The sequence below is a fragment of the Falco cherrug genome, chromosome 14 (genome assembly GCF_023634085.1).
Source record: "Falco cherrug isolate bFalChe1 chromosome 14, bFalChe1.pri, whole genome shotgun sequence".
NCBI classification, from domain to species: Eukaryota; Metazoa; Chordata; class Aves; order Falconiformes; family Falconidae; genus Falco; species Falco cherrug.
The window spans coordinates 23,109,799-23,136,685 of NC_073710.1; the positions used below are offsets into that span (position 1 = coordinate 23,109,799).

General features: G+C 40.7%; 1 protein-coding gene and 1 non-coding gene across 3 annotated transcripts in view; both read left to right on the top strand.

Moving 5' to 3' along the window:
* AP1G1 (adaptor related protein complex 1 subunit gamma 1) overlaps nucleotides 1-26,887 on the top strand; it is a 51,734-nt gene that overhangs the window by 16,473 nt on the left and 8,374 nt on the right. For both annotated transcript variants that reach the window (XM_055726547.1, XM_055726548.1), the window contains exons 3-18: nucleotides 2,892-3,016; nucleotides 5,375-5,516; nucleotides 6,776-6,872; nucleotides 9,126-9,202; nucleotides 12,709-12,804; nucleotides 13,124-13,204; nucleotides 13,455-13,553; nucleotides 13,963-14,018; nucleotides 14,874-14,987; nucleotides 20,010-20,150; nucleotides 20,832-20,886; nucleotides 22,380-22,502; nucleotides 22,815-22,904; nucleotides 23,399-23,526; nucleotides 24,156-24,260; nucleotides 26,396-26,537. In XM_055726547.1, the coding sequence (XP_055582522.1) occupies nucleotides 2,892-3,016; nucleotides 5,375-5,516; nucleotides 6,776-6,872; nucleotides 9,126-9,202; nucleotides 12,709-12,804; nucleotides 13,124-13,204; nucleotides 13,455-13,553; nucleotides 13,963-14,018; nucleotides 14,874-14,987; nucleotides 20,010-20,150; nucleotides 20,832-20,886; nucleotides 22,380-22,502; nucleotides 22,815-22,904; nucleotides 23,399-23,526; nucleotides 24,156-24,260; nucleotides 26,396-26,537 (1,671 nt within the window). The remainder of the gene's footprint in view (nucleotides 1-2,891; nucleotides 3,017-5,374; nucleotides 5,517-6,775; nucleotides 6,873-9,125; nucleotides 9,203-12,708; nucleotides 12,805-13,123; nucleotides 13,205-13,454; nucleotides 13,554-13,962; nucleotides 14,019-14,873; nucleotides 14,988-20,009; nucleotides 20,151-20,831; nucleotides 20,887-22,379; nucleotides 22,503-22,814; nucleotides 22,905-23,398; nucleotides 23,527-24,155; nucleotides 24,261-26,395; nucleotides 26,538-26,887) is intronic.
* On the top strand, nucleotides 16,388-16,474 carry LOC114015304 (small nucleolar RNA SNORD71). Its single transcript, XR_003559153.1, has one exon. It is a non-coding gene; the product is annotated as a small nucleolar RNA SNORD71 (small nucleolar RNA).

Genomic DNA, 26,887 nt, shown 5'->3' on the forward strand with positions numbered 1-26,887 from the left:
GTCACCTGTCCTGGCTGTGTCCCCTCCCAGTGTCCTGTGCCCCTCCAGCCTTCTCACTGGCAGGGCCCAAGGAACTGAAAAGTCCTTGATTTGCTATAAGCATCACCCAGCAACAACTAAAAGCATCGGTGTCCTATCAGCATTATTCTCATATCAAATTCAAAGCACAGCACTGCACTAGCTACTAAGAAAAAAAATATTAACTGTATCCCAGCTGAAGCTAGGACACCTTGGTTCTCATGTAGTTTATCAGCTGCACTTTTCAGGAAGGTACGGGGCCCAAGGCTGAAAAGGGATTTGAACAAGTGTTGTCCAAGTGAGTAAGTTACAGACCTTTGCATGTCCTCAGTGCTTTATAACTGGAAGGAATCTAATGTTTTGTAGATGGAGTATGGTTTGTGTGAGTTGAGGACCTGTTAAAAATGCATGCTGTTCCAGTAGTGGAGTTTTATAGATAGACAGTCCAGCATTGTAGATGGGAAGTTTCTGAGAGTGACAGGATAAATATGCAGGAAATATGTTTTGGTGAAAAACAGAAGAGAGCCACAGGCTGTGTTAGACAGTCTCTCTTAAAGATGTAAGCAGACATCTGACTTCAGCTAACAGTGTGGATGGGGTAACCAATGATAAGAGAATTTAGAGAAGGTGCAGGGGTAGTGAATGGTTGATCTACTTACTTCCAAGGCAGAGATCCTTAACTTTGACCCAGGATATCTAAAAAAATATAACCATGAGCACAGTATTTAGCCAGTGTGTGCTGAGATGCACTGAATGGCAAGCATGTGCAAAGGACATTTGTGTGAGTTTAGTAGTTGTCAGGCAGCCTTAGGCAAGTGGTCAAATAACTTCGTTATTGTCATAGTTTCTACTTGCAAAAAAATTCTGGTTGGAGGGGTAGCTAAAAACTTGGGTAAGCTGTAGTCTGGCTACGTGCTTATATCTAGCTTTACTGATGTATCTGTTACAGTGCTGATGTAACAGATTTTAATTGTTCCTTTGAATGAAATGGATGTAATGGTATCGAGATTTCTTCAACTAATTAAACTTAGTAAGAGCATCAGCTGATCATGTTTCTCAGTATTGCTGTGCATGAAGCTAGTTTGCATGTATTTGTATAAAAATGAAACAAGAACCCATGAGCCTTTCACAGGGTAAATTTCAATATCTTTCAAATTCAAAAGTACTAGAAATATATCTTATAGTATCTGTTGCAGCCATCAGTTTTCTTCTGCTTTTTCTTAGTCATTAGTCTTCTGCCTTTGTGGGCTCGTATGCTGTGGCTTAGATGTCATCAATTCTACATTGCATTTTTGCAGAGGGTTGTATAAGAAAGTATCTTGTAAACCTGGGGTAGAAAGTTGGTTCAGAGGTGCATTATTCTCTTTACAGAAAGCACTGGAAAGATAAGAGGTTGCTGTCTAGTATTCCGTACCTTATTCCCGGTTGATCTTGCCCATTTGTGCATTTTCAGTTACCCTTGTGGATGACTGTTCTTACTGTTCAGAGGTGTTTCTTTATTCTAGATTTTCAGTGCCTTTAAACCCAGCAAATGGAACTCACTTTCAAGCTTTTTTTTTAATCAGTTTGTCACCCTGCGGTAGCTGGGTGTTCATAATTGACAACTTCTTGCGTAGTTGAGTTGAATGTTCTGATGCCATGCAGTTGTGACAACTTGTCAGTGGCTAGGCCATGGCACGCACTTTCTCTGGCACTTCAACTTTAGTTTTCTTACCAATATCTGTGCAACCTTACCCTCCTGATGTGTGTGTGTGTGTGTGCTTCTTGTATATCACCTGTGTCTGTTGCCCTGTTCAAGCTTCCCTATAGCTAGGGACCATGAAAAACTTCATGATGTCCTGAATTTTTGCCTGTGCATGCCCCTTTTACTACTTTTAAAATGGATCTGTTGCAAGCTTTGTCTGACCCCTCCTTAAACACACTGTGTACGCTTACTTGCTGCCCTAGCTAACTTGTAAAACAGACTAAACAGGATATGTCTGTGAGGGATAAGTCTCTTACCTGTTTTGAGAAGCCATTTCTGCTACTACCTGTGTGTAAAGTAGATATTGATTATACTTGATTAGTTATCTGGTAGAGAAAAATACCTTAGTGTGTAGTAATGTCAACGTTATCTCTGTGGTTGGTACTTTTTTTTTTTTTTGCAGTAAGAAAGTGTTAAGTTTTTTTAAAATTGGTTAGCAATTAAATTCTCAATCAGCTGAGTGCAGGTGGCAACTATGTGTGTTATCTTAGGGACCTTCTATATGCTACTGAACAGTTGACATTTCTATATGGTGAAAGGGAATCTCGTAGTGCCTACAATGCATATGATTTTAGTCAAACTTCAGGTACTCAAATAGAGGTTACAGAGCAGCACAAAAACTGTGGTGTGGTTTTTTTTTTTTTTTTTATGACAACGTACAAATCATTGATCCTCTCTGGTAGGTAGATGGACACATTTAAGCCTGGTTCAGAAGTTTCCAGTGCATATCAGTCATGACCTATAATCTAGATTTCCAGATCTTTACTATTTTGTTTTTAATGATGCATCTCTTGTCTCTATAAATACGTTATCTTTTACTTCTGTGATTTGACATAAACCCACATATCTGGTATATCAGAGGTCATGGAAGGCCAATAGTGTCTGGCTGCTTTAAGATGCAGGAGCTGCTAGTGACTTTCCTGCTGTCTTGCTGGGAGCTTTGGCAGGTCATTTAAACTTTCTTTGGTTTTGACATCACCAAAATGGGAGTAAAATATACTCTTAAAAATGCATTCTGAGAGACCTAAATGAGTACACATCAAAATTCAAAGTGTTTCTCCTCTAGCTAAGAAGTAGTTTAAGCTAATTCTGTAATTTTTTTTCTTTTTTTTTTTTTTTTTTTTTCCAGTTGGAGTGCCTCAAGCTCATTGCCTCTCAGAAATTCACAGACAAGCGCATTGGGTATTTAGGTGCCATGTTGCTGCTGGATGAGAGACAGGATGTCCATCTTCTTATGACCAATTGCATCAAGAAGTAAGGGTACCACCTCTCTCTCCATCAACACATGCTTTAAGGTTTCAGGATCTGAAAGTATACGCCTGACAGTGATATTTTGAGTACTTTAGGTTTTTTCCCTTGTGTTAGAAAAACTGGTATCTTCAATTTGTTGTATGCTGTTGACTATACAAGACTCTTCTGGTATTGTACTGTATAGGACAATCCTGTCTAGCTTGCTTAAAGAGGAAGAGAAGATAAAATTGCATTGGTCCTGACAAGGTGTATGTGGCAAACCACGCTTCATGTAACTACTGTTATAGAATGGCAGTATCTGTTTCTAGAGGTCATGTTAAGATAAAATCAGGAAGATGAAATGACCACAGTAAGCGGCTCAGCCAGTGCAGAAGACCTCTAATTGTTCTAAAGAACTCTGCCATCTCTGTAAATTAGTTATCTTCTAGCTTGCGGTAGGGAGGAGCCAGGCGAGCAGTAATGCAGCATCAGTAATGATCCATGCACCTCTTAAATGTGATTGAATTGGAACATTTTTATAACAGTTATAAAATTTTGTAGGCTGGACGGGCCATCATATACCACAAAGTCATATATATTGCTGCAGCCATGTTGTCCTGTGTTTATTTACTTGACGTCTGTTGACAAGCTCTAAAGAGTTGTCTGACTTCAAGGATCAAGGCTGTATATCCTGTTTTCTTTTTAAGCTTGGCCTAACAGTCCTAATGAATGGTCTTGGAAGCAAGGCAGCAGCTTGGGATGTACGGTCTACTTGGCATCTTGCTGAAAGCAGGCAAGAGGAGACGGGAAATAACCTGGGGTTTGGGGTTTTTTTTTCTTAGCAAAATGCTGTTAATCTGGGACTGGTTTACATGATAGTTTAGTGGATGATGATTGGTGCACTTCCAATAACGCTCCTTTTCAAGATGGACGGGAGCAGGAGTTGAACAGCTGGGTTCTAGCTGATTTACCCAGGGGTCTGCTTAGTTTCTGTGGTGTGTCTGGTTTTATTATTTAACCAAGCTACTAGGTTAACACGTCTTTTTTTTTTTTTTTTTTTTTTATGCTAAAGTTGTGTGGTACAAGTGTAGTGAGTTTGAACTGGAAATGGGATAGACTGAAGCTGAGTGAAACTGGTGGAAACCTTCACACCACCTCAGTGGGTTGTTTATTGCTTTCTCCCTTGGCTTCTGTATCTACCCCTTTGTCTTGCTTTTATCTAGACATTAAGGTATTTGATTTATGGCATTGTCTTTCATTACTCTGTAGGAAGACCTATATTTTAGATACAGTAAAGTTGAGCACCCTTGTGAGGCACATACTTGCTATACACGCAGCTTTATTTAGCTGCCAAAAACTTGTTAAAGGAAGGAGACAAAAACCCAACCCATTAACCCATTTAGTGGCATGTGCAATCTGTTCCTTCATCTGCATGTTGCCATAGCTGCTTGATGTTACAACCAGAATAATGTCTCTTGCTTTTCTGCACGTTGTACGCATTTGGTTACATACCACTTGTTTCCCTAGCTCTCCCATCATGCAATCCCCAGCTCCCCTCACCTCCCAAACCAGGAACCATGTTCTTTCTTCAACGCTGAATCCTGGATTCTGTGGTGACATAATTACCAAATAGTCTGATGGAAAAGTAGTGTAGAAATCCATATTAAAGCTGTTGGAATTGCCATGTGGAAGCTCTTATTATCTTGTATTAGTGTGACATTGGTAACTGGCCTCATGAACAGCATCTGCCATTAGGTGGTTTTACTTCTTGTTGACCACTTTCCACAACTTCCTTGGGTATATGAATAGTTAGTATAGCTAAACAAAATTCCTGTATGGATTATTTTTAAGGTGTGTGAATGGTGGGGTTTGGTTTTTACTCAGGATAGAGGATATTTTTACATAGATTTTAGAAACCAAACAGTATATAAAATGCAGAAACTAAAGCCTATCCTAGAACATGTTTAAACTGAGACAACCCACAGACGGAGTCACTGCAGGGCTGTACTTCATGTTAGGTTCTTTTCTGCATGCAAGTTCCAAAATAGAATGTTTTGTCTTTGCTTTAGACGTTTTAGTGGAATTCTGTGTGGTCGTCCCTCTTCTTAGCAAAATCCCTAGATTACCCACCTGATAGTTTTAACCAAATATTTTATCGTTATAATTGAGGATTTGAAGTGGAAATAGCAAACCCTATGGTATGTGCACTCAAAGCTGCTGTTGCTCGTCAGTCATGCTCCCAAATAGCGGAGAATCTGGAGAATTCTTCTGGGCCATGTGTGTAGCTGGTTAGATGACTGCAGATATAGATGCCTTTTCTTGTGTGTTCAGGTTCTCTGTGTGCATGCTGACTGGCTTTTTTTTTGTTCTTCTTCTTTACAGTGACCTTAATCACAGCACGCAGTATGTGCAGGGGCTGGCACTCTGCACTCTTGGCTGCATGGGCTCCTCAGAAATGTGCAGAGATCTTGCAGGAGAGGTGGAAAAGCTCCTCAAAACTTCCAACTCCTATCTTAGGAAGAAGGTACTTCAGAGAACTTTTGAATGCTTTGTTACACATTAAAACGCAAGATTGGTTGGATACCTTGCTAATACCTGGCACACTTGGGTGGCTTGAATCACACTGGCTGAGTATTTTCCCAGTTTGCAAGGCAGAGGTTAAAAACTCCCTGTCTATCTATAGTAAGAATGTGTGTAAGCCTCTAAAAGACAAGACTCCAATAGGTGAGGCAGTTGTTTCTATTTTGATACTCTCTACCTTAGGGTTATTGGTAGTATTGTGAACACCTGCTGCCTGTTCACAGACAATAACCCCAAACCTATTGTAATTTTTATTTCTGTATCTTCTCAGATAAGTCCAGAGAAATTGTGACTGTTAACAGTGCAGGCTGATATTTGAAGACTGGAACCTATTTGATCTCTCCTGTTGCTGCTGCTGCTGACAGTAGTATGTGAGATAGGAAAGGTTAAGGGCTTGAAACAGGCAAACAGTTATAAAATACTTGTTACCATAGCAAGTGTGCTGTAGCATCTGCAAAGTGTGATCATCCTTGTTCTTTAATTTTAAAATCATTATGAAGTCTTGGGGAGGGTGGGGAGTAGTAAGATTTAGGAAGAGATGCATTGTTACTTCTTTGTCTAGTGTGTTAGATCTAGGGAGAGGTTGGAGTGAAAGCAATGCTAAGTGGTATTGCTGTATTCTGGGAGGAGGCCCTCAGTGCCTTTATTTCTCAAGCAGCTGGAAATAGGGTCTCCAGTTGCTTCTGCACTTAGAAGTAGTAGGCAATTTTTTTGCAGTATACTTCTGTTTTTCATAGGACCCATCACCCGCAGGAGGAAGTTACTCTGTGGGAAAGGAGATATATTCATGGGAAAGAAAATGAGCCATAATTTGACATGAATTTAATTATTTGCTTCCAGTGCATTATCCCCCTCCCTAGCAACAGGAAGAAAGACCTAAGTAGCCCTATTAAAGGCATAGATGCTTTGCAGTTAATACTACTTCTGAAGTGACTAATGTAAAAATGAACTATTGCTGGTGGGAGTATTACTTTGTAGGTCAGTGCTCCCCTTCCCTCCCACCCCTCGTGGTAGTTTTATTGAATTCTTCTATAGGGTGCTGCTTAGTGACACTTGTAGTAGAGAGGTGGAAAAACATACCATTAACTTTCCAAGCCTTTGTATATCATGACATTTCTGATAGTTCCTACTGTCCTAGATGTTCTCAAAACATGTACTGTTGTCGTTACAGTGTGTACTAACAGAGCTGTTTTTCCTGTACAGGCAGCATTGTGTGCCGTTCATGTCATTAGAAAGGTGCCTGAACTCATGGAGATGTTCCTGCCAGCCACCAAAAACTTGCTGAATGAGAAGAATCATGGTAATATCTGAGACTCTACTTAATGGAAGCTATGCCATTCTTTAAGGATGGTGTACTTGCTACCTAAGCCTTTTATTTGGAAGGAACTTTGAAGGTGTATTTGTGTGATTTGTTTCTTTCCGTTTCCTTGCAATGAAAGCAAATGTCATTCAGAAGGAAGGAATGTGTATGATTGCTAGTCAGCAGGACTTTTACATGGCATAGGTGACGAAAGGAACTCTCATTGTTTTTTGATACACTTCAGAGTGGGTGGAATGGAGAAAGTTGTGATTTTTATTCAATACACTGCCTAAAGGGACTTGTAAAGTGCACTTTTTAGGGTTGATTTTTTGAGTCTCCTGCAAGAGAATCCTATAGTGCTGTGCTGACATCATTTTAGCAGGCATTCCCAGGACACAGATACCTACGTTAGTCAGGAAAGAGTCTTTCTTAAGTGCTGTTTTTCATCAGAACTACGTCATAAACCAGATTCTCACTGTAATGGTCCTCTGTGAGATTAGTCTGTTTTAATAAATTTTCTTGCACAAGTGCTTTTAGAAGGTTATTTAAAGAGTACCTTGACTAATCTGTATGAAGCCTAATACTCACTTCGCAAAGTCTTAGTGCTGTGGCACATCTACAATGAGCATGCGTCTTTAAAAAAAAAAATAGGTGGGTGTACTAGGAGTTCTACAGTAGATATTTGCAGTGCTGAAAACCCATTATGGGGAGAAGTTCTGTCTCAAGACAGGGTAGTTATAAGTGCCAAGAGTACTAACAGGCCACAGGAGCTTCCTGGGAAGCTATTGATTCCATTTGGTTTTTTTGCTGCATGTGTTGTAAACTTTTGAGGTACAGAACAGTTTGCATGTGGAATATGGTTCACGTATGTGCAGCTAGTTTACCTTGATTTAAAATGCGATGATCGGAACATTTAGACCAGTCGTTGCTTCAGGTAGGCAACAGTCTGTAATACTTCTTGTCAGTAAGTGATGCCCATATGATCCAGCCTGGTAGCCTGAGATCATCTGTCTTTGTCTTATGCAACCCTGAAAAGCTGAGAGCTGTTCTGTTCCCTCTTTAAAAGATGGGAATGCCTCTCTTCAAGCCTTGGCCAAGCAGAGGATTGAGTCTAGGTTCACCTGCATTCAAGAACAGAATCATCCTTTTTGCTTTCCTTATCCTTAAAAATCAGCATCTCCTTTGCAGCATTCTTAGCCCCATGCTTTGTGCTGAGCTTTGTCTGAAGCAGAATATATACGAAACCCTTCTAGCAGCCTCTTGAGAGGTCTCACTGAGTAGTGTCAGTGCTAAAGCTGTGACAAAGCTTTATAGATAAATATGTTTTGAAGTACGTAAATATCTTGGATAGACCCTGCAATAGGCCTGAAAGCTGCATTAGCTTGTGGAATATAAATGTCATCTCTGTAGAAAATGTTACTTATTAAGCAGGCTTCTAGTCTCTTTGAGTCAGGAACCCTCCCGTACTGACTTAACACCTACAGAAAATGAATAATTGAAAAAGTTAGCATCTGAGAGGGATTGCTGTGTTACATCTGAATCCAGGGATGTAACAATGCTCATGGTTGAAGTTTCATGCTTTACAAGGTTATATCTTAGAAGTTGTCGAGCATTGCCATCTAGTTAAATGGATTCTAATTGACAAGCCTTTTCCGTTTTCAGGGATGCTTTGACTGGGTTTCATCAAGGCAGGGCACACAGCAGCTGGCTGCCAATGCACAGGCACTGGCTTCACCAAGCAGTCTGCTGTAGGCTTTCTCTAGGCTGAGTTCTGAGACCTTCTGAGGAAGGCCCAACTCAGGTCACATAAGGCTGGCTAGGGTACCCAAATTGGAACAGAAAATCAGGAAGTGTGAGGAAGCCAACACCTACAATGCTGTTAACACACTGTCCTTCTGGAGTCTTAGAATGGTTTGGGTTGGAAGGGACCTTAAAGATAATTTAGTCCAACTATGTTTTTTACCATCTGACTGTATATTTAGTATGCGAGTTTCTGCAGAGTCCAGTTTTGCTCCTCCTTTGGCCTTTAGTTGCAGCTTTATAAACATGAGCTTGTTGTCTGCTTTCCCTTGGGCACAGCTGCAAGCCCAAATAAATCTTGGGGTAGATATGTTGGATTCAAGACAATTTTTTTAAATTATTTCCTGTTGTTTTCTCCTGATCTTTGTCACATGTCTGGAGCCAATGAGATTGTTAAATGTTGATACGTTTTCCTTTTTTTTTTTTTTTTTTTTCTTCTCCCTTTATCTTTAGGTGTTCTTCACACATCAGTTGTCCTCCTCACAGAGATGTGCGAGAGAAGCCCAGACATGCTTGCACACTTTAGAAAGGTAAATGTGAAGTGGTATCACTGAGTTAATATTCATGGTTTTGTGTTTTTTGGATTGGGGGGTTTTTTGGGTGTGGGTTTTGTTTTGTTTTTTTTTTAACCAATGTGTCCTTTTAGTCTCCCTAGTGAAAGCAGTGCGTACATATTTTATTAAAATGTTTACATTTAGATGAAGAATTTAATGACACTGTCCGCTTGTTATCAAAATAAAAAATAATAATAATTTGGGAATTTTGTGTGTATCTAGCCCTAATCCCCTTCAATAAATGGATAAGTTAAAAACCATCAGTTTTAAGACTGTGCAGTATGAAACTTAACCTAAAGTTGGATTTTGGTGTCCCCTTTGATGTTCCCTTAGGGTTTTTTCCACTCTAATTGTATAGTGACATTGGCATTACTAATGTAATAAACATAAAGAGGCAAAGGATGGAAAAATTGAGGCTTATACCAACACCTGAATGCCTTAACACAGTCTTACTAACTCAGGTCAAAAATATCAGTGGAAGTTCTAGTTCTGTAGATACCTCATCTCTGGTGCATGCTGTATTACATCATTTGCCATTTTAATTTAAGGGTTTGAGAGTCAATGTCACTCTTCCTCCTCAGGTTAGGAATGTTTGCTTTCCTTGCCCCACAGTACAAAGTTCCTTATGCTGTTTGCTGTAATTTGCTGTGCAGTATTGCTATATGAAAGCCTACCAACAGAAGGGCTTCTGAAAATTGCACTGGTTGTCATTCCGACTTCTTGATCAAAGAAGAAATTGAACAAAGGTTGTAAAACAGAACTGGCCATTTGCTTTTCTTAAAAGTTTTTAAAGGTGCTTATTTATTTGCATGCCCAGTTTACTGTTCTTCCTTGGCTTGTCTATATCATAAGGCATTTTGGTACACATCTTCCCTTGCCCTGATTGTATATGTCAAAGCAGGAGTAAAAGTGGGACTAGGGTCATCTTGAAGGTGGCCATCTCTGCTTCTAACTGTTCAGTTAAGATGATAGTTGTGGGAAAAAGAGAGAAGAGGTGAGTCCACAGAACTTAGCTAGATAAGAGTGTACCTAGTGCCTATCTCTTGTAGTTGTTTATGCTGTGAATGGTACAATATTGATCTGTCCCTAATGCCTGCTTCGTCTGTTTTGTCCCTTTTGTCTGGAATCCTGCTGTGTTAGAATGAAAAGGTAAGAATTAATTCTTTTAGATGGTGCATGCTTGCATTCAATCTGTAGATGTTCATCTCTTGTGAGACAGTGCCTCTTAATGCCACATTTGTGATTGATTGCCACATGCTTAGATCAATTGTACTTGTCTAATGCTTTTTGTGTGCTGGTAGTGTTGTGTCACTAAAACTCTATACCCATGGCAGCCCTGAATCTCAGTTGTGGCCTTCTCCAAACATGAGCCTGCTTTCCTCAAGCTCCCTGTCATTTGAGGAATACTGTAGGGATTTTTTTTGTGCCTATGCCAACTGTAGCCCTGGCCTTTCCTCTTATCACAAACTGGGCTTTGTGTTTTGTCTGAACCATGGGGCAACTTTAGGTGCTTCCCAAGAGGTAGTAGGAGAGACAGGGTGGCCCTCAACCGATCTCCATGGCTGTAATGTTTCCCTTTCTTTGTGCTGTCCTCAGTCCTGACAACTCTTGCATGTTAGAAGGCAAAGAAAATGTTAATTAGGGTTCCAGGAATGCTGTAGCAGATAACTTCACTTGTCTTTGAGAAAAGATGTTGCAGCACCCTTTGGTTTCCTCTTTAAGGCAGATAATAGGAAATTCATGCTTCCTTTTGTTTGTGCATTGTATGAAATGTGCATTTGCAGAGGAGCATGTAATTCCTGAAGAGCAAAGGTAGGAATAAAAAGTTGATGGATTAACTCAGCTGGTTTTCTTCTTACACTGTACCACAAACATACAAGACTTTAGTCCAGAAAAAAATTTTTGTCTATTTTGTGTGTCCACATGCATCTGTTGTGCTTTATGTCACATTATACTTTTAGCACTTTCTGCTGCTATCTGTCCTGAATCTGAAGCACCATCTTGATGTTGTCAGAAGTGGCAACTTCACTGTAAGCAGTCTCTGATGTGGTAAAAATTTAGCATGAATGCAGTCCCTGACTCATAGCAGGCATAAATGAATGCTGGAGTAGCCCATCTCAAGGATGGGAAAATTGTTAAGTTGTAAGGGTGAATTGTTGGGAGGGATTTTGTAGACAACATTTTTATAAACTGTAATTGACATGCATGGAGTTGAAAGAATGATGCTGTCCTGGTGCTAGCCATGCCTCAGGAATGAAAAATCCACTTACAGAGGTATTACAGTGGTTGCAGTCTAGTTTGTCACCTCATCTCTAGCCAGTGTCTGGATTATTTTAATACCAGCACTGAGAGGGACAGAAGAAACTTTCTATGGAAGGAATAAAGCTTGTAGAGATCTACATCTCTACATCATCCACCAGGAGTGTTTTTTTCTCTTACAGTTCAATGAAAACAAGTCCAGTTTCTATCTTTCAACCTTAAGATTTTTTTCATAAGGATGTATTAGGGAGGAAATGGAAGCTCATTTCCGAGACTGTTTTGTTACTTACGGCTGCTATGAAGGTTTTTGGAGATAAATATTAAGTTTGTTACAGCTTTTCTGCTTTAATGATTGCATTATTTGCCACATTCTGCTTTAAACTGATTACTTGCTTGGCATGTGTGAGATAGTACAGAGAAATTTTATTATGGTTCCTCAGAGTTGCCCTGACAGATGAAGCCCCTGGCTAGAGATGCCTAAGATGGAAGGGAGTTGAACCAAACTTGCAGATAGGTAGCATTTCTTCAAAGCTGTGTACAAGTCCTGAAAGGTAATTCATTCCTAGGGAGAGATGTCTACTGGGAGACCAGTATTGTCAATATCTGATGATGTTGATTTTTTTTTTCTGAAAGTTGATTATTTTTTTAGTACTCACAGTTGTAAAGAAACTTTAAAATATGAACAGTGTAAGTTGATATGGTTCTGTTCTGGATCTGGCATAGCAGCAGTGCTCATAGAAGCTAAGTTGGATGGAGTGTCAAACTTGAAGGAATTCTTAATAGACTCTAATCATAGCAGTACAGTACTTGAAAAGATCAAAACTTGTCTGCGTGATGCTTCCATGAAGATGTATGCTAAAAATTAGTCAGGAGCATGAAATTCTGGAATTATGCCATTGTAATAGTCCCAGCACATCCCCTTTTCATGAAGAGAGGGTTTAAGTTGGTGTTTCCTCTCAGGTCTCAACTGCCAAACTCTGGTAGATGTAGTACTGTAAAGATACAATATGGTGTTCAGCTCCCAGCTTAACTGTTTCTAGTTGTGTCCTAGCTAAGCAGCAGCTATTTGTACAACATCAGCTCTAGGCCTGCAGGTTGAACTTTGTGGAAGAATCCATAGACTGACTTGCTTTCAAAGACAGGATTTGTTCTTAGACCTGTACTTCAAAGCTGGGGTGGGGGAAGGAACACCACCCTAATTAGGACAACTCTCTTCTTCACAGCTTGTTCCCCAATTAGTTCGGATTCTGAAGAACCTTATTATGTCTGGATATTCACCAGAGCATGATGTGTCTGGGATCAGTGACCCCTTTTTGCAGGTAAGAACTGATGCAAACTGTGATAGCTTTAATTCTAGTACTGTGTTTTGAGACAGGTGTGATGAGGTTGGTTACCTCAGGGCAGTGTGGTGATTTTAAGATTTTGTCTTACAGCTGATTGTGTGTAGTGGGGGTACGGTTCTGGCTAGTGGGAATGAGTACAGCATAAGCCTCTTCCTGTTGGTGAAGTCTTAAGGATAAGCGTTTTGCTTAGGTATGGGAATCAACAGCTTGTTTTGCTTCTTTGCCACTACTCAGGAAGTGTACTACTGGGCATTTCATTGCCACCCAACAAGCTTTTCTTTATTTTGTCAAATAGGTACGAATCCTGCGGTTACTAAGAATTTTAGGGCGAAATGATGATGATTCTAGTGAAGCAATGAATGACATACTTGCACAGGTGAGGTCTGCAAGGTTGATGAGCAGCTTAAACTTTCACTTTTGGTTTCCTAATAATTGGATTCAGCAGCATTGGTGAGATTACAGCTGCTTGCTACACTGGGTTAAATTTTGCTGCAAGAGATGCGTGTTCATAGGTGTGTGGCATGTTTGCCGGGGATTGGGTAATTTCACTGCCTGTTCTGCAGAACAGCATAAAGGGGATCTGTTCTGGGTGCATCAGAGTTGCTTATTTTGTTTCATTTCTCCAGGTTGCCACTAATACAGAAACAAGTAAAAACGTGGGAAATGCCATTCTCTATGAAACTGTGCTGACTATTATGGACATAAAATCTGAGAGTGGACTGAGAGTAAGTTGTTTTGCTATGGCCTTTTTTCCCTCCCTCCCTCAGGCTTGTATTAGAGCATTTTCTGTGGAGGATATGAAATAAAGTTGTTTTACCCAAACATAGCTCCACAGTTAGTTCTAGGTAAGACCATAATCTCTTAAGGATGTGGTGTTTGATTTTATGGGTTTTTTTTGTGGTGGTTTTTTTTTTTTTAATAAAGAAAAGCAAAACTTCCTGCAGATTCTGTTACCTTGAGTGCAGGAAAGAGCTTGTGCTGTGTTTGTCTTGGCTTTTCCTCTAGAGTTCTTCATCCTTCTGGCCAAGAACTGCAATGGTAGCTTTGACGTGTTGCCTTTAAAATAATCTTGAAACAATGAAGATGACCAGCAGCCTTTTTTTGATCACTTACCTTCCCTAACTCTTTCTGCAGGTGTTAGCCATTAACATCCTAGGCCGTTTCTTATTAAACAACGACAAAAATATTAGGTAAGTTGTATGCAGTGTGTTTTGGCAACACCCAGTTTAAAATGTGTGAGAAAAATTTACACAAAGATTATGCTGAAGTAGAGCTTTCCAGTACTTTTACTGGGGTTAGTGTGACTGTCTAGCTTTCTTCTTTCTTGGTGCATTCTTTTCTCTGTGCAAATATTTAACTGTAGCCATGCCTTTCTTAGTTGATGTATCTGGGTGTATGATGTAATTCTTAACATGTGATTTCTTAATCTAGGTAAGTGTTTTTTGCAATAGTCTGTGAATGTCCTGTCTTGTCCCAGCTGGTCTGTGGCGGTATTTAAATGAGAGATGGCATTGGAGATGTGACAAATTAGAGGAAAAACTGTGGTTTTTCTGATTGTGTGCTGCTGGCAACAAGGAAGCTTGGTTGTGTTTTGGTCACTATGAATCTGGACATGTAATTGCTGCAACTGCTAGAATTAAATTGCATCTCTAGGCATTTTGATTGCAAATCATGGTGTAGGTAGAAGACTCTAGCCTTGGGAATTACAGCTCACACTAGTTTGAGCTTATGATCTGTGGAGGTCTAATCTTTAATTGCCTTGTCTCTTCAAAATCTTTGTGAATACCACACAGCTGACATGAGCCCAGGAACTGGGACAGGTGCTTCTCCAGGCAGCAGGGTGTTAGGCATGTTACAGTTCAGTATGGTAACTCACCTTTGAAGACAGGCCAAGCAGTCCCCTGGAAGATTTCCATTTGTTACCAAGTACAAGAGAACCCTATTCTCTTGCAAAATAAGACTTAAGTTTTGGTGAGTGTGAGTGTCTGTGCATAGAAATTAAATACAGTCTGTCAGCTATTTCTGACTGTATGTCCTTTTCACAGATACGTAGCTTTGACATCATTGTTGAAAACTGTACAGACAGACCATAATGCAGTACAGCGGCATAGAAGCACTATTGTGGACTGCCTGAAGGATCTGGATGTCTCCATTAAAAGGTAATTGAAGTATCAGTGAAATAAACTCTGAAGGTTGACAGCCTATGGAAAGTTAGCAGGGCGTAGGGGAAAATGACAGTCTTGGGGAACTGTACATGGTATTAGTATTAATGCATAGTATGGTTTGTACTTCAAAGAAGGTAATGAAGATGTGCAGCCACCTTCTTTGGGAAGCTGCTTTTACATTTTATATGTCTTGGATTGGGAAAAAAGGTTTTTTCTGTTTCAGTTTTTCAGAAATGGAATCTGTATCACACTGCTTACAATGAGGTGGAAAGCCTTCATAAAGTATAATCACAATCAAAACTACTTTGACATGCTCCATATTGCTTTCCTTTCCTAGACAAACAGGCAGTGTCCTGTTGCCTTGAAATGGGTTAAGCCATCCAAACAATGCATTCTAGATTTAAATTTGATTAGGCAGTGGTAGAATTCAGACTTAACCTGATTATTCAAATAATTTGCTTACAAACCACGTCCTGTTATGCATTCTTGATGTTCATTTATCATTTAAATAGCAGTGTGTTGCTACTTTTCTGGGCAATGGGAGAACTTGCAACCTTACTTCCTACTACAGGAAGATTTTTTTTTTCCTGCTACTCAGCTTAAACTTCTTCCTGTGTTTCTTCTTATTCAATCTCATACTTCAGTTATGTTCCTTTTACTCAACGATAATAGCTTTCTCCTGTTTCTCAGACACTCATAGGTACACTTGAAGTGTTTGATCTCACTTTTGCCCAACCCATATGGAATATTGCTCTTTAAATTGAGTCAAAAGCCTGTCAATTGCTTGCTCTTTCTTTCAGAGCTCTGTTCCTCATTGTTATTCTTTCTGTAACTGGTGGTCTGAGCTCAGTGCAGGATATGACATGTCGGTAATGGGGTCCCTGCTGCATCTTGTGGAATCTGTCTGTCACAGGCCAGATTTTCATTGAGCTCTCATAACATCATGAATATACTTTCAAAATTGCTCAACTTTTTTTTCAGTCTTCTTAAACTGATTAGGTATGTTATGGATACTCGTTCTGATAACTCATTCTTCACATTTAGGCCCAACTTTGAATCTGACCTAGATATTTTTTTTAACAGCACTACTCAGTCCGATATGTGCAGAACAGGAAAGAAATTGGATCTGTCTCGCTTTTGAAACTTCTAACTGTTATGTATTGGGTATCATGTAATCTATTTTTACAGTTGCAGTCTATCCCAAAACACAAATTTCTATCTTATATACTGAGCAAGTCAGGCTGCTGTTGCTGTTTGGTGCCAGAGCCGGTGTGAGGCTCTGCTGTGGAATAGCAAAGCCCTGTCTAGGCTTTGGATAGAAGGCAATGAAAGCATTTTAGTGGTGCCTGCTAGGAAAGCATAGTTATGCTACAAACAACAGAGCTTCATGTCTGAGTGCTGTTGGAGGATGAAGCCTTTGAGTGATCCATCGGCAGAGCATGATGTTGCCATGCTGACACTCATGCTGCTGACAATGCACTGTCTTCACTGAAGCAATATATTGAGTGGGTGTCAGAGACTCTAGGTAGTAAGTTTCAAGGTCTAGGGCTTGAGGGAAAGTCACAATACCTGGTTTTAGTTATCTGAAGCATGGCCTGTTATCATCATCTTTTAACCATTGCAGCACATCTTTGATCCATGTAGTATAATTGGGAATGGTTTTGCAATTTAATTCAAGTCTTTGTTATTTGATCATATTAAACAAAATGATTAGGAGCTTCACGACAGGAATGAGCCATGTAATATGATTGAAGGTAAGCAATATGTGTTGAGATAAATGCCTGATGTTAAGATTGCAGAGTACTGTGCACCTGCAGTATTGATATATCTGGTATAATGTGACTGAAAAGTTAAACACAGAAAACTTTAAACCAAGTTAGGGTTAGGTGTAAGGAGTTGGGAACTAATTGAAGGGATGAAAACAATTCTAATAATGGTGTAGGTCTCCAACCAGCAATAGAATCTAGATTATAAAAGGTAACAATGTATATATTTCCATCCTAATTCTGAACACCTCTGTGTTTTCTAGGTCCCTGGGTATTAGTTGGGTAAAAAGAAAAATAGCACATCTACAGTTCACCATTCTGTAGAAATCCTCATTACAGTACTTACTAAGGAGATGTTGAGAAGCAGTGTTGTCTAGATGTTTCCAGATTCTTGAGAACAAATAGCTTGTGCCCAATACCATTGGATTGGGCAGTGTGCCTGGTCTAAGTTGTTGATGTTTCATGAACATTGGGAAAATACTAAGTGATTTTAAAAAAAAAAAAAGTGTCCACATGGTAGTGGTAGGTTGGCAAGCTTGACTCTGGAGCAAGACAGAATCAATGGGACTGCTCATGGGATTTGTTGCCAGTAAATATATGAACAAATGACAATGTAACTCATGCATAAGACCTCGTTTAGCCATTCATATAAGTCTCGATTTATGGGACAATTGATTGCGCTACCTTTGCACAGTTAGGATACCGCAGCCATTAAATGTAGTATCACTGGGCAGGCATCACCTTCAATACTTGATTTAGCTGAAGGCTAAACAGTCAGTCCTTGGGCTTGCATAGTTCCTTTTACAGATTTTAATCTTCCTGGCAGGCTTGCCTGAGTTGGGTTAACAGGGCTGATTTAAATGCTAGGTCTTGCTGGAGTTCGGGTATTAGTAGAAGCCTTTTAGTAATGTTTGGATGTAAGCTTGTGCCTGACAGGAGGCGGATCCCCTAGTTACTGATTTTAGCATTAACTCTTCTATTGTGATAGCTTGGCCTGCTGTGTTATAAGGGAGTCATGTTGTTCTCGGATTTTTGGGGTGGAGCTTTGACATACTCTTTGGCTGTGTGAGGGCCCACAGTATCAGTGAAGAGTGGCCAAGTTACATGCTAGGGGAGGTTGTATTCTTTGTTAAAGGAGCGGTACCTCCTTTAAGTTGCTCTTAATTCATTTCATGCGGGTTGGGTCAAGTGTCCTTGGAGGAGAGTTAAGGACAAACTTTGATTCATTTCACAGACAACAAACTATTGCCCAGTTTTTCACCTCTACTGACAAGTCATCCCACTCTTGTGCAACAGAGACAGGTTTGCTAAGGGATAGCTGCTTGTGAGTAGCTTGCTTGGATTTCATGGGGGGCAAGCTTAAGGTCGTTTTGCTTGATTGTTTTCACTGAACCTTGATGCAAGAGGTACAAGGGCGTATCTTTGCTCTTTGTTGCTTGGAGCTTTTCATTGCTATTTCATCTTTCCCTTGCGGTACAGGACTATTGCGCCAGTGGGTCTTTTCTATCGCCAATACGAAGTTGGAGGAATGTTTTAGTTTAATGAAGTGGATTTTTAACTAACCTTCAGTTTTGTGATTGGGCTAGAGTTGGGCTTTCAAGATGATCTGGTGTGTGGCAGACATCTTTCAGGTGTAAGCTGGATGCTTTGTTGTTGTAGCTACATCTTAGTGTGCTAAGTACACCTTCTGGTATACTTACCTTGTTATAACTTACCCCATCTTCAGCTGATAAGGGTACTAGTTATCATGGTTTGTAGCTTGTGAGAAGGGTGGTGGGTGTATGTATGTGCCCCTGAGCCAGCTTAAAGTGGGCACTATTGTTTTGCTTTATTGCTAAATCTGCCTTCTAGGGGCGATTTCACGCCCTCTTCCATGACTTTTCTAGCCTAGAAAACGTAGCTCATTCTTCCGTTTCATGGGCTATACCTTGACCTGTCATATTAGCGAGATTAGGCTATTGTGCTCACTGTGGGACCCTCAGTCGGGGTGAACTGGCAGTGGTGGTATGTAGGCTGCTTTGGCAAGGAATGGCTGGGTACATTGAGGGCTGTTGATTACAGAACAGGTTCCTCCAGGTGCCTCAACATTTAATTTTAATGAAAATTACTGGAGTTAAACACACATTGAAGTCTGACCTAGCTGAAGAAAACACGTACTGTAAAATAGACTTTGGGCCTTTTGACATAATTTCAGATGTAATGTGTTGCACAACAAGCAGCACAAAATCACTGTACATGTGAAGTAGTTCAGCAACTATCCATGTGATTTCAAAAGGTAACTGACATGGAGGAAGTTTTTGGTGTGCTATGAAGATCTTTCTCATCTTTCTCATCTTCTAGTAGACCGTCTCAGTGACAAGCAGCAAATAAAGTTCCTGATAGTATGAAAAGGACACAGCTCGGAGGTTTGGATTCTGGATTACACAAAATGCTCCATTTTAAAGAGTAGTCAGGGTTGTTTAGTGAGGCTGTTTTAATACATTTTAACATAACTAATTGCCAACGTTGCACAGAAGTCAATCACATTTGAAGATGGTAGTCCTTGTTGAAAAAATGTTGAAAGAATGGGAGATCTGTGCTAGTCAACTACAGAAGCTTCGAGTAGAAGGGCTAAGGACTAGCCTCTTGACCTCTCAATGTGTACAGCAAGGAGTAGCAAAGAGCCGGTAGAGTCAGCTTGTGTGGGTGAATGGGTTCTGAAAAGAGCACCAGGGTAGTTTGGGGTTCTAGAAATCTTATGTAGTGTATTTGACAGGATACAATAAAGCTTATCAGTTAATATTTTAAATCTCTACTGTATTAGAATCTCTAATACTTGGAGATTGAAACAGGTCTCTTCTGGATCCCTGAAGCTGCAAAAAGTGTGTTGTATGTAGCATGAATTACTTGCTGCAGTTGTGTGTCAGAAATGACCAGCACGCGGCTGCAAATATTTGGACAGTCAGACATTAATGCTGATGGACTCTGGCTGCTGAAAGATATTTCTAGCCTTTAGAACATCTGGATAGGTGTTTCTAGAGCACCCTGCACCCCCACTCCCCCTTAGTTCTTTTGGTGGGGGGTATTTATTGTCCACCCATGAACAGAAAAATACTGCTACATATAATGTGGAAGATCGTTATCACAGGATTCATAAATATTGCTCTCTTCTTAATTAAAAGATAAGTGCATTTGAGTAGCTGGACTTGGTTGGGGTTTTTTGACTTCACTAGATGAAAACACTTTATTGGTTTTCTGTCTCTTGCCCTAGGCGTGCAATGGAACTGAGTTTTGCTCTTGTTAATGGGAACAATGTCCGTGGAATGATGAAGGAGTTGCTGTATTTCCTAGATTCATGTGAACCAGAGTTCAAGGCAGACTGTGCATCTGGAATATTTCTTGCAGCTGAAAAGTATGGGGTCAATTTACTTGCTACTAATTGTTTGTACATCCTTGGAATTGTGAGCATTTTGTGTGTTGTTCTTCCACGCCTCACCCCCCCCCTAGAGAGAATATGTTGACCATCGCTTCTCCATTTGTTGATACTTCCTGTGGTTTATCAGCTTTTAACACACTCTGAGGAACAGGACGCACTAGTGTCACATGTGGATAGTCTTTATATCGCCAAACCAGTCTAATATATTTATATCTGCTGCGCTTTGGAACAGCTATTGTGCTGACACGTTGGCCCCATCTCCCCTCCATGCACACAGTCTCTCTGGTTAGTTGCCCAGGTGAGATGATCTCATTACTGTTGAGCCATTGTAATCAGCAGCCTGACTCTGAAGTATTGTATATGCAAGGGATGGCTGTGCTGTATTATACAGACTTGTGTATTCATTCAGCTTTCTAATGTTGGCACTAATACAAAAAAGTCAAAGAATTTGAAGCATCTGGTGTTCTGTTCTGTGGGTGTGGTTGGTTTTTTTGGGGGTGGGGGCTGTGTGTGTTGGTGTCAGTCTCATCCCCATGTGTGTCCCCCCAGCAGTAGGCCAGAAAATAACTGAATGGGGATGTTATGATGATGATGAATTTCTTGCTGGTGTTGAAGGCTAGCAGTTACCTCGCTAACTTGTTTTCTTAATTTTGTCAGATACGCTCCTTCCAAACGCTGGCACATAGACACAATTATGAGAGTCTTAACAACGGTAAGTGAAATTGCCTCTCCTGTGTCTGACTACATAAAAAAATTTTTATATCTGTAGGAAGTTACTCATCATCAAGTTGGAGATGGCTATAAAGGCTGGCAGATAACAAATGCTGCAGTATACAGAGAAAATGTATTTATATGGTAGTGACCCAAGGCAGACAGTCAGAAATATGTAAACTCTGTAAATATGACTGAGTTTTTTTAGAAATGTGTGTTTCTGAAATCATACAAGAATACAGCATGTAGCAGAGTGCTTTCTACTGCCATAATCACATTAGCTTCTAAGTTAGGACAGCTCTTTGCTGTCTGTGATTCTAATATATAGTGCTTTCAGGGGGGAGTGAATACAGCCTGAAGTGACTTGCAAAGAGAAAGGGGGTGAAAAAAATTCTTGGAATTATTCCAAGTTGAGTTTATCAAAGCTTTTTAATGAAACGGTGTCAAACCTTTCTAGTTCCTCTTCCTTGGGTTTAATTACTACTCTTTACCTACATGACTGACTTTATAAACATCACAGCTGAGATGGAACTGGAGTATTTTGGCAAACAAGAGGGAACTGATCTTGATAACTTGGGTAGGCAGTGTGTTCCCTGAGGCAAAGGGGTGGGAAGAGATTTATTTTATCAGTATGAGTGTTCAAATTTGAGAAGTTCATCAAGAAGTGAGTCTGGCTTGTGTGCTGTTTTCCTACCCTGAAACAAAGAAAAGTAGATTATTCTGAACTGAGAACTGATTTCCATTAGAAGGTTAGCTGTGAGAACTGCTCTCAGGTGACTTCAGTGAAGGAACTTCCTTCAATAAAGTTAACTTGCTTCTTTTGGCTGCTAGATTCTCACTTAGTTGACCTAATTGGGCTCACTTAATTTCTTTTTGCATGCTCTGCTCTCAGTGCCAGAGTGCCTAAACAGGACAGTTATGAACAGTATACATTTTCCCTTCAGTGCCAAAGCTGTTGTGATTGTGTATTGCCCCACATACTTTCTTGGCCTTAAAGTGGGATTTTTCCCTCTGAGCTCCCTGTTCCTATGCTTTAACCAAAGAGTGATATGCAGACAAGTTCCTGGGTCCTGTGCTTGTTTGGCATAGAGGCTGGCTTTGAGCAAATATTTGAATGAGCTGCATTCTGCCCCCAGGGTGACTTTGACTTAAAGCCTTCCATCTAACAGAAGTTTTCTGGGTTGCTTTTTGTTCCTGCTGTAGCATGGGATTCTTGTGTCCATGCTCTTATGCTCCTGACAATTTTGGCATATTGATAATACGGATTTCTCTGAGTATGGTTGAGTTCATTAGGAAAATGTACTGTCCTGTACTACTTCTCATCTGAGCCTGCTCAAAATCAACCGTAAAGTGCTTGGGGTTGGAGAGGTTGATTTTTTGATATTTTTTTTTGTTATTTCCATGCACATTGGGTGGCTTTGTAAAGGATATCAGCAGATGCTGGGTGTTACTGAGAAGCTGGATAGTGAGACCTAACAACAGTTGTTCTTGCAGGCAGGAAGTTATGTTCGTGATGATGCTGTTCCCAATCTGATTCAGCTAATAACTAATAGTGTGGAGATGCATGCCTACACTGTTCAGAGACTCTACAAAGCCATCCTTGGTGATTACTCCCAGGTAATACCAAATGTGACCAGCTTCAGTTTCCTTGTTGTACTGCAATTAGCATGTTTAGTAAGTGTCTCAAGGTAAGCCAACGTCACACTGTCTAGCTCCAAGGAACAGATTGCAGAGGAGGCGTGTCTTCTGTAAGTTCATGTTCTTTTTATTTTCTCTAATTCTCTTATGGGATTCTTGATCGAATCAAATATTCCTGTTTCTTTTGCTGTGAAGAACTACTTTGACTGGAAGGAGGGCTAAGCTTGGTCTGGGAAATGGTGATGGTTAAATTTTGTATTTATTTGAGACGTCTGATTTTTCTTCTAACAGCAGCCCCTGGTGCAAGTGGCCTCTTGGTGCATAGGAGAGTATGGAGATCTTCTGGTGTCTGGTCAGTGTGAAGAAGAGGAACCAATACAGGTATGGCTTGGGAAAAATGAACAACTGTGTACCTGGCTGAGGCTGGAGCTGCTTGATGCTGGCTATGTGAGAGGAACACTTGCAACAGTTACTTAGCATTGATGTCCATGGTGGTGATGGACCCTGGACAGAAGCCTCCTTCCCATTGGGCTGCATGAACTTTTGCTGTGCAGAACACAACTACCATTGGCAGAGTGGTGTGGTTTCACTGCTGACCTAGCTTGCAGGGTATCTGCTAAGGTCTTAGCTGTGTATTTTGGTGATAAACCTGCCCTTCAGTGTGTGGAACAGGAACTGTATTTTAAAACTAATACTTTAAGATCTCCACCTAGATGCACATGTCTCATACACTCTGAACACAATGCTACAGGCTCACAAAGTTGTGGAGGAGGTACAGCGTGGCCATTAAGCAAGAGACAGGTTTTTACAGTATGCTCTGGAAGGCTTGCTGCAGAGCTTCTCTCTGTCTCACCCTAATGCTTCTGTACTTTCAGGCAACAGAGGATGAAGTTCTTGATATTTTAGAGAGCGTCCTGATATCTAATATGTCTGCATCTGTTACACGAGGCTACGCTCTTACTGCCATCATGAAGCTTTCCACAAGGTTCACCTGCACTGTCAAGTGAGTTCTCATTGTTGTACTGCACAGGGCTTTGTTGCAAATATGCTGGCATCATTTGTATTCCTTGGACGTGTTCTGCTCCCATGGTTTACAAGAGTAATTTGTTTGTTTTCTTTTGTTATTTGTTGTCTTTTACAGTCTTCCTTTGCTTGCAGGGTGGAAGACTTCCACTGATTTGTACAATTTTCTCTGTGGATGTCCTCTACTGTGTAGGCATTTCATCCACGTTGCTTTTGTTTGGAAACTCCTTTATGGGGAAGAAGTATAAGTCTTTACTTCAATAAGCTGTTCTTTCCAGTTCCTTTTTTTGCTGATGGAGAGGAAAATGGCCTTGTTTGCTACCAATGGCTTCTCAGTGTGGGTGGCTGAGCTTTCTTATGATGTGCTTTGTGGTGGTATATTAATCACCTGCTGCTGCTGTTGTGAAGGGACAGTTCAAAAATGGATGTTGCATATATACTCCGGGAAAACAGCCAGTGACTATTGTTTTAAATAAGTTAAACAGGACACTTGATGAGCAGAGGCCAGATAGTGTCTTCTGGATGACACATGCTAATCCCTTGCTTATTGCTGCTAATTTCATACTGTGGTTTTTTTGTTTGCTTCTGTTTCCCTCTGCCCACACACAGTCGCATTAAGAAGGTAGTTTCCATTTACGGCAGCAGCATCGATGTGGAGCTACAGCAGAGGGCAGTGGAATATAATGCACTTTTCAAGAAATATGATCACATGAGGTAAGTGCTGATGAGTTTTGGTGTTTGAAGAGGATCATTATCATCTACTTTCATCTCCTGTGTACCACACTTTGTGCTTTGAGAACTTTGTCTGGTGATAGAATCTGTAATCCTACAGAGGAACTACAATCCCTCCCTGATCTATAGGGTTAGTGTTTTAAAACTTAACATATCCTGAGAGATTGTTCTGTGGTCAGACTCTCAGCCAAAACATTTGCCCTGCTTTGAGCTTGAACTTGACCAGCTTGTAGGTGTTGAATCTTAAATTTGCTAGCTGAGTAAGCACAGGTAGCTTTTAGCATGACATTACCGTAGTCATTCGGTTCAAATTGATTTTAAAATGTCTATGAAATAAGCATGCGGGGATCCATTGACCTGTCCTTCTAAGCTGTGCTCTGAACTTGAGGTAATTACTCCAACTGTTAATACTTTTAAATTTTTAGAACATCTTTTCAATTTACTCTGTCTTCTTGTAGTATCTGTTTAAAATCTCAAATTCTTCATGAAAAGACATTCTGTTTCACTCTACCGCTCGGCATCCATGTTTTACAATTCATGAGCATGTTAACCTCCTTACACCTTATCATTGAGAGGTCCCCATTCATCGTTGCTTTGCTCAAGTGATTGTTTGAGAAAGTTAAAACCCTGTTTTGTGGAAATAACTAAATCTGTAATTCTTTGCGGAATAGTCCTTAATCTGCCACATGCAATAGTTAATTGCTGGTATGTAGGAGCACCGTAGATTGTTCTGTTCAGTGAGGATTCTAAGATTGGAGGACATCTTCTGGGGATTAACGTCATCCACCCTTGAAAACTTTCCTTAAGATTCCATTGGATGAAGGCACATCCATTTTAGAGTCTAGATAAGAGGACAGAGAAAGTGGGTGCCACTGAACTAAATACTGTGTTTCTAGGGGCCTCCAAAGCTTGTTTCAAAGGCTCTTCACAATCATTTTTTTCCAACAGTACCATCCTATTCGCTATGTGTAGGACACAACTTCCTTAGGATTTCCTCTTTTTCTCTCCTCCCATGGGATCCATGCAGCAACTCAAGTTGTTCTTGGAAAAGTCATTTTAATGAGCTAGGGTGCATGAGCTGCCTAGGGCTTTGCATGAAGCCTTATGAATGAGTCGAGAAAAACCTAGCATGAGAGGCTTTGGATCTGAGTTGACCATTGTAGATGGTGGTGTCTGGCAGTCAGTTGGCTTTTGATCAGATTGGCAGTGTGTGCTATTCATAGTTCTGGTAGCGTTGCCCTTCAGAAAAATATATGTGAACTTCATTTGGTTTTATGAGAGAGCATCTGTATTCCATGGCCACCCCCCACCCCACCCCCCAGTATATCCTGCTGTTCATTACAGTGTAAAGGTCAATATTTAATAGTTTCTGCTCCTTAAGACTTTGTTCATGGTCAAAAACGTGGCCCATTGCTGGATTTATTGGCACTAGAACACTTTCGCAGCCCAGAAGACATGTAGACAGTGTGGCTTACCCCTGTTACGTGCAGCACTTTGTGGCTTGATATGCAAGGCTAATGTCCTTTCTTGTATTACAGACTAGTTCCCCCCATACAGGTTTTTTGGTTTGATGTCAGTATTCTAGATCCCATGCCTCTTCAGTCTCTGCATCATTTCAGGAAGGTACTCTCAGGGGCTCAACTTCATTTGGTTAAATGAAAGCATGGTGATTTGCTTTTTCAACATCATCACCTGTTCTAAGGGGTTAACTGTTCTTTAAAGAGAAGTCAAATGAGCTGACTCTGACTCAGCTGCATGTGGAACAGAGCAGTCAAGTGTCCCATGCCTGCAGTTAATCCACCATTGCTAAATTACTTAATCTTTGTCTTGGGTTTGTTATCCTAGCCCCATGGTGGAAACTGTGTCAAGTACTAGGGGAAAACGGGAGGCGGGAAGGCTTGCTTGGCTTTCAGATTTCAGGTGATGTATTTACACTGGCACAGAATGCTAGGGATTACTTCGGACTGCCTGAAGCTGTCATGCAGTCGTACAGTTTTCCTGCATTGGAACTAAAAGGAAAAGGCAGGTTGCCCTGTGTATATCATCTCCTGAATGTCTGTGTATTTGGACTGGGATCCAGGAAGATGGCACAGTGTGACTATGTCAGCTTCTTTCAGGCCAGCCCTGCTTGAGAGAATGCCAGTAATGGAGAAAGTCACCACCAACGGCCCTACTGAGATTGTACAGACCAACGGAGAGACAGAGCCAGCAGTACTGGAAACCAAACCTCCACCTTCTGGATTGCAGCCTGCTAGCCAGGTAATGGAAACTGATCTAGGGTAAGCTTCCTCTGCCTGTCAGGCCACACTACCAGCCACTGTCAACAGTAAAATGAGAACATCTCCCTCCCCCTCTCTGCCTCTTTGCTGGTTCTGGCCTGGTGATGATTGCATCATCTCTCTGCTCTAGTGGCTCTAGTGTCAAGAACAGGAGTGCGGAAGAGGTCACTGTGGGGAGTGCAAGAGCAGGGTGGGGTAAAGACCTATATCCCCCAACCTGTCTCAGTGTGCATGAACTCTATCCTTCGCTGCCTTTATGGTCTCAAGAGCATGGAAACTAGATTTCACGTGTGGCATGGGACCATAGCCAAATTAAGAACCTTTCTGACT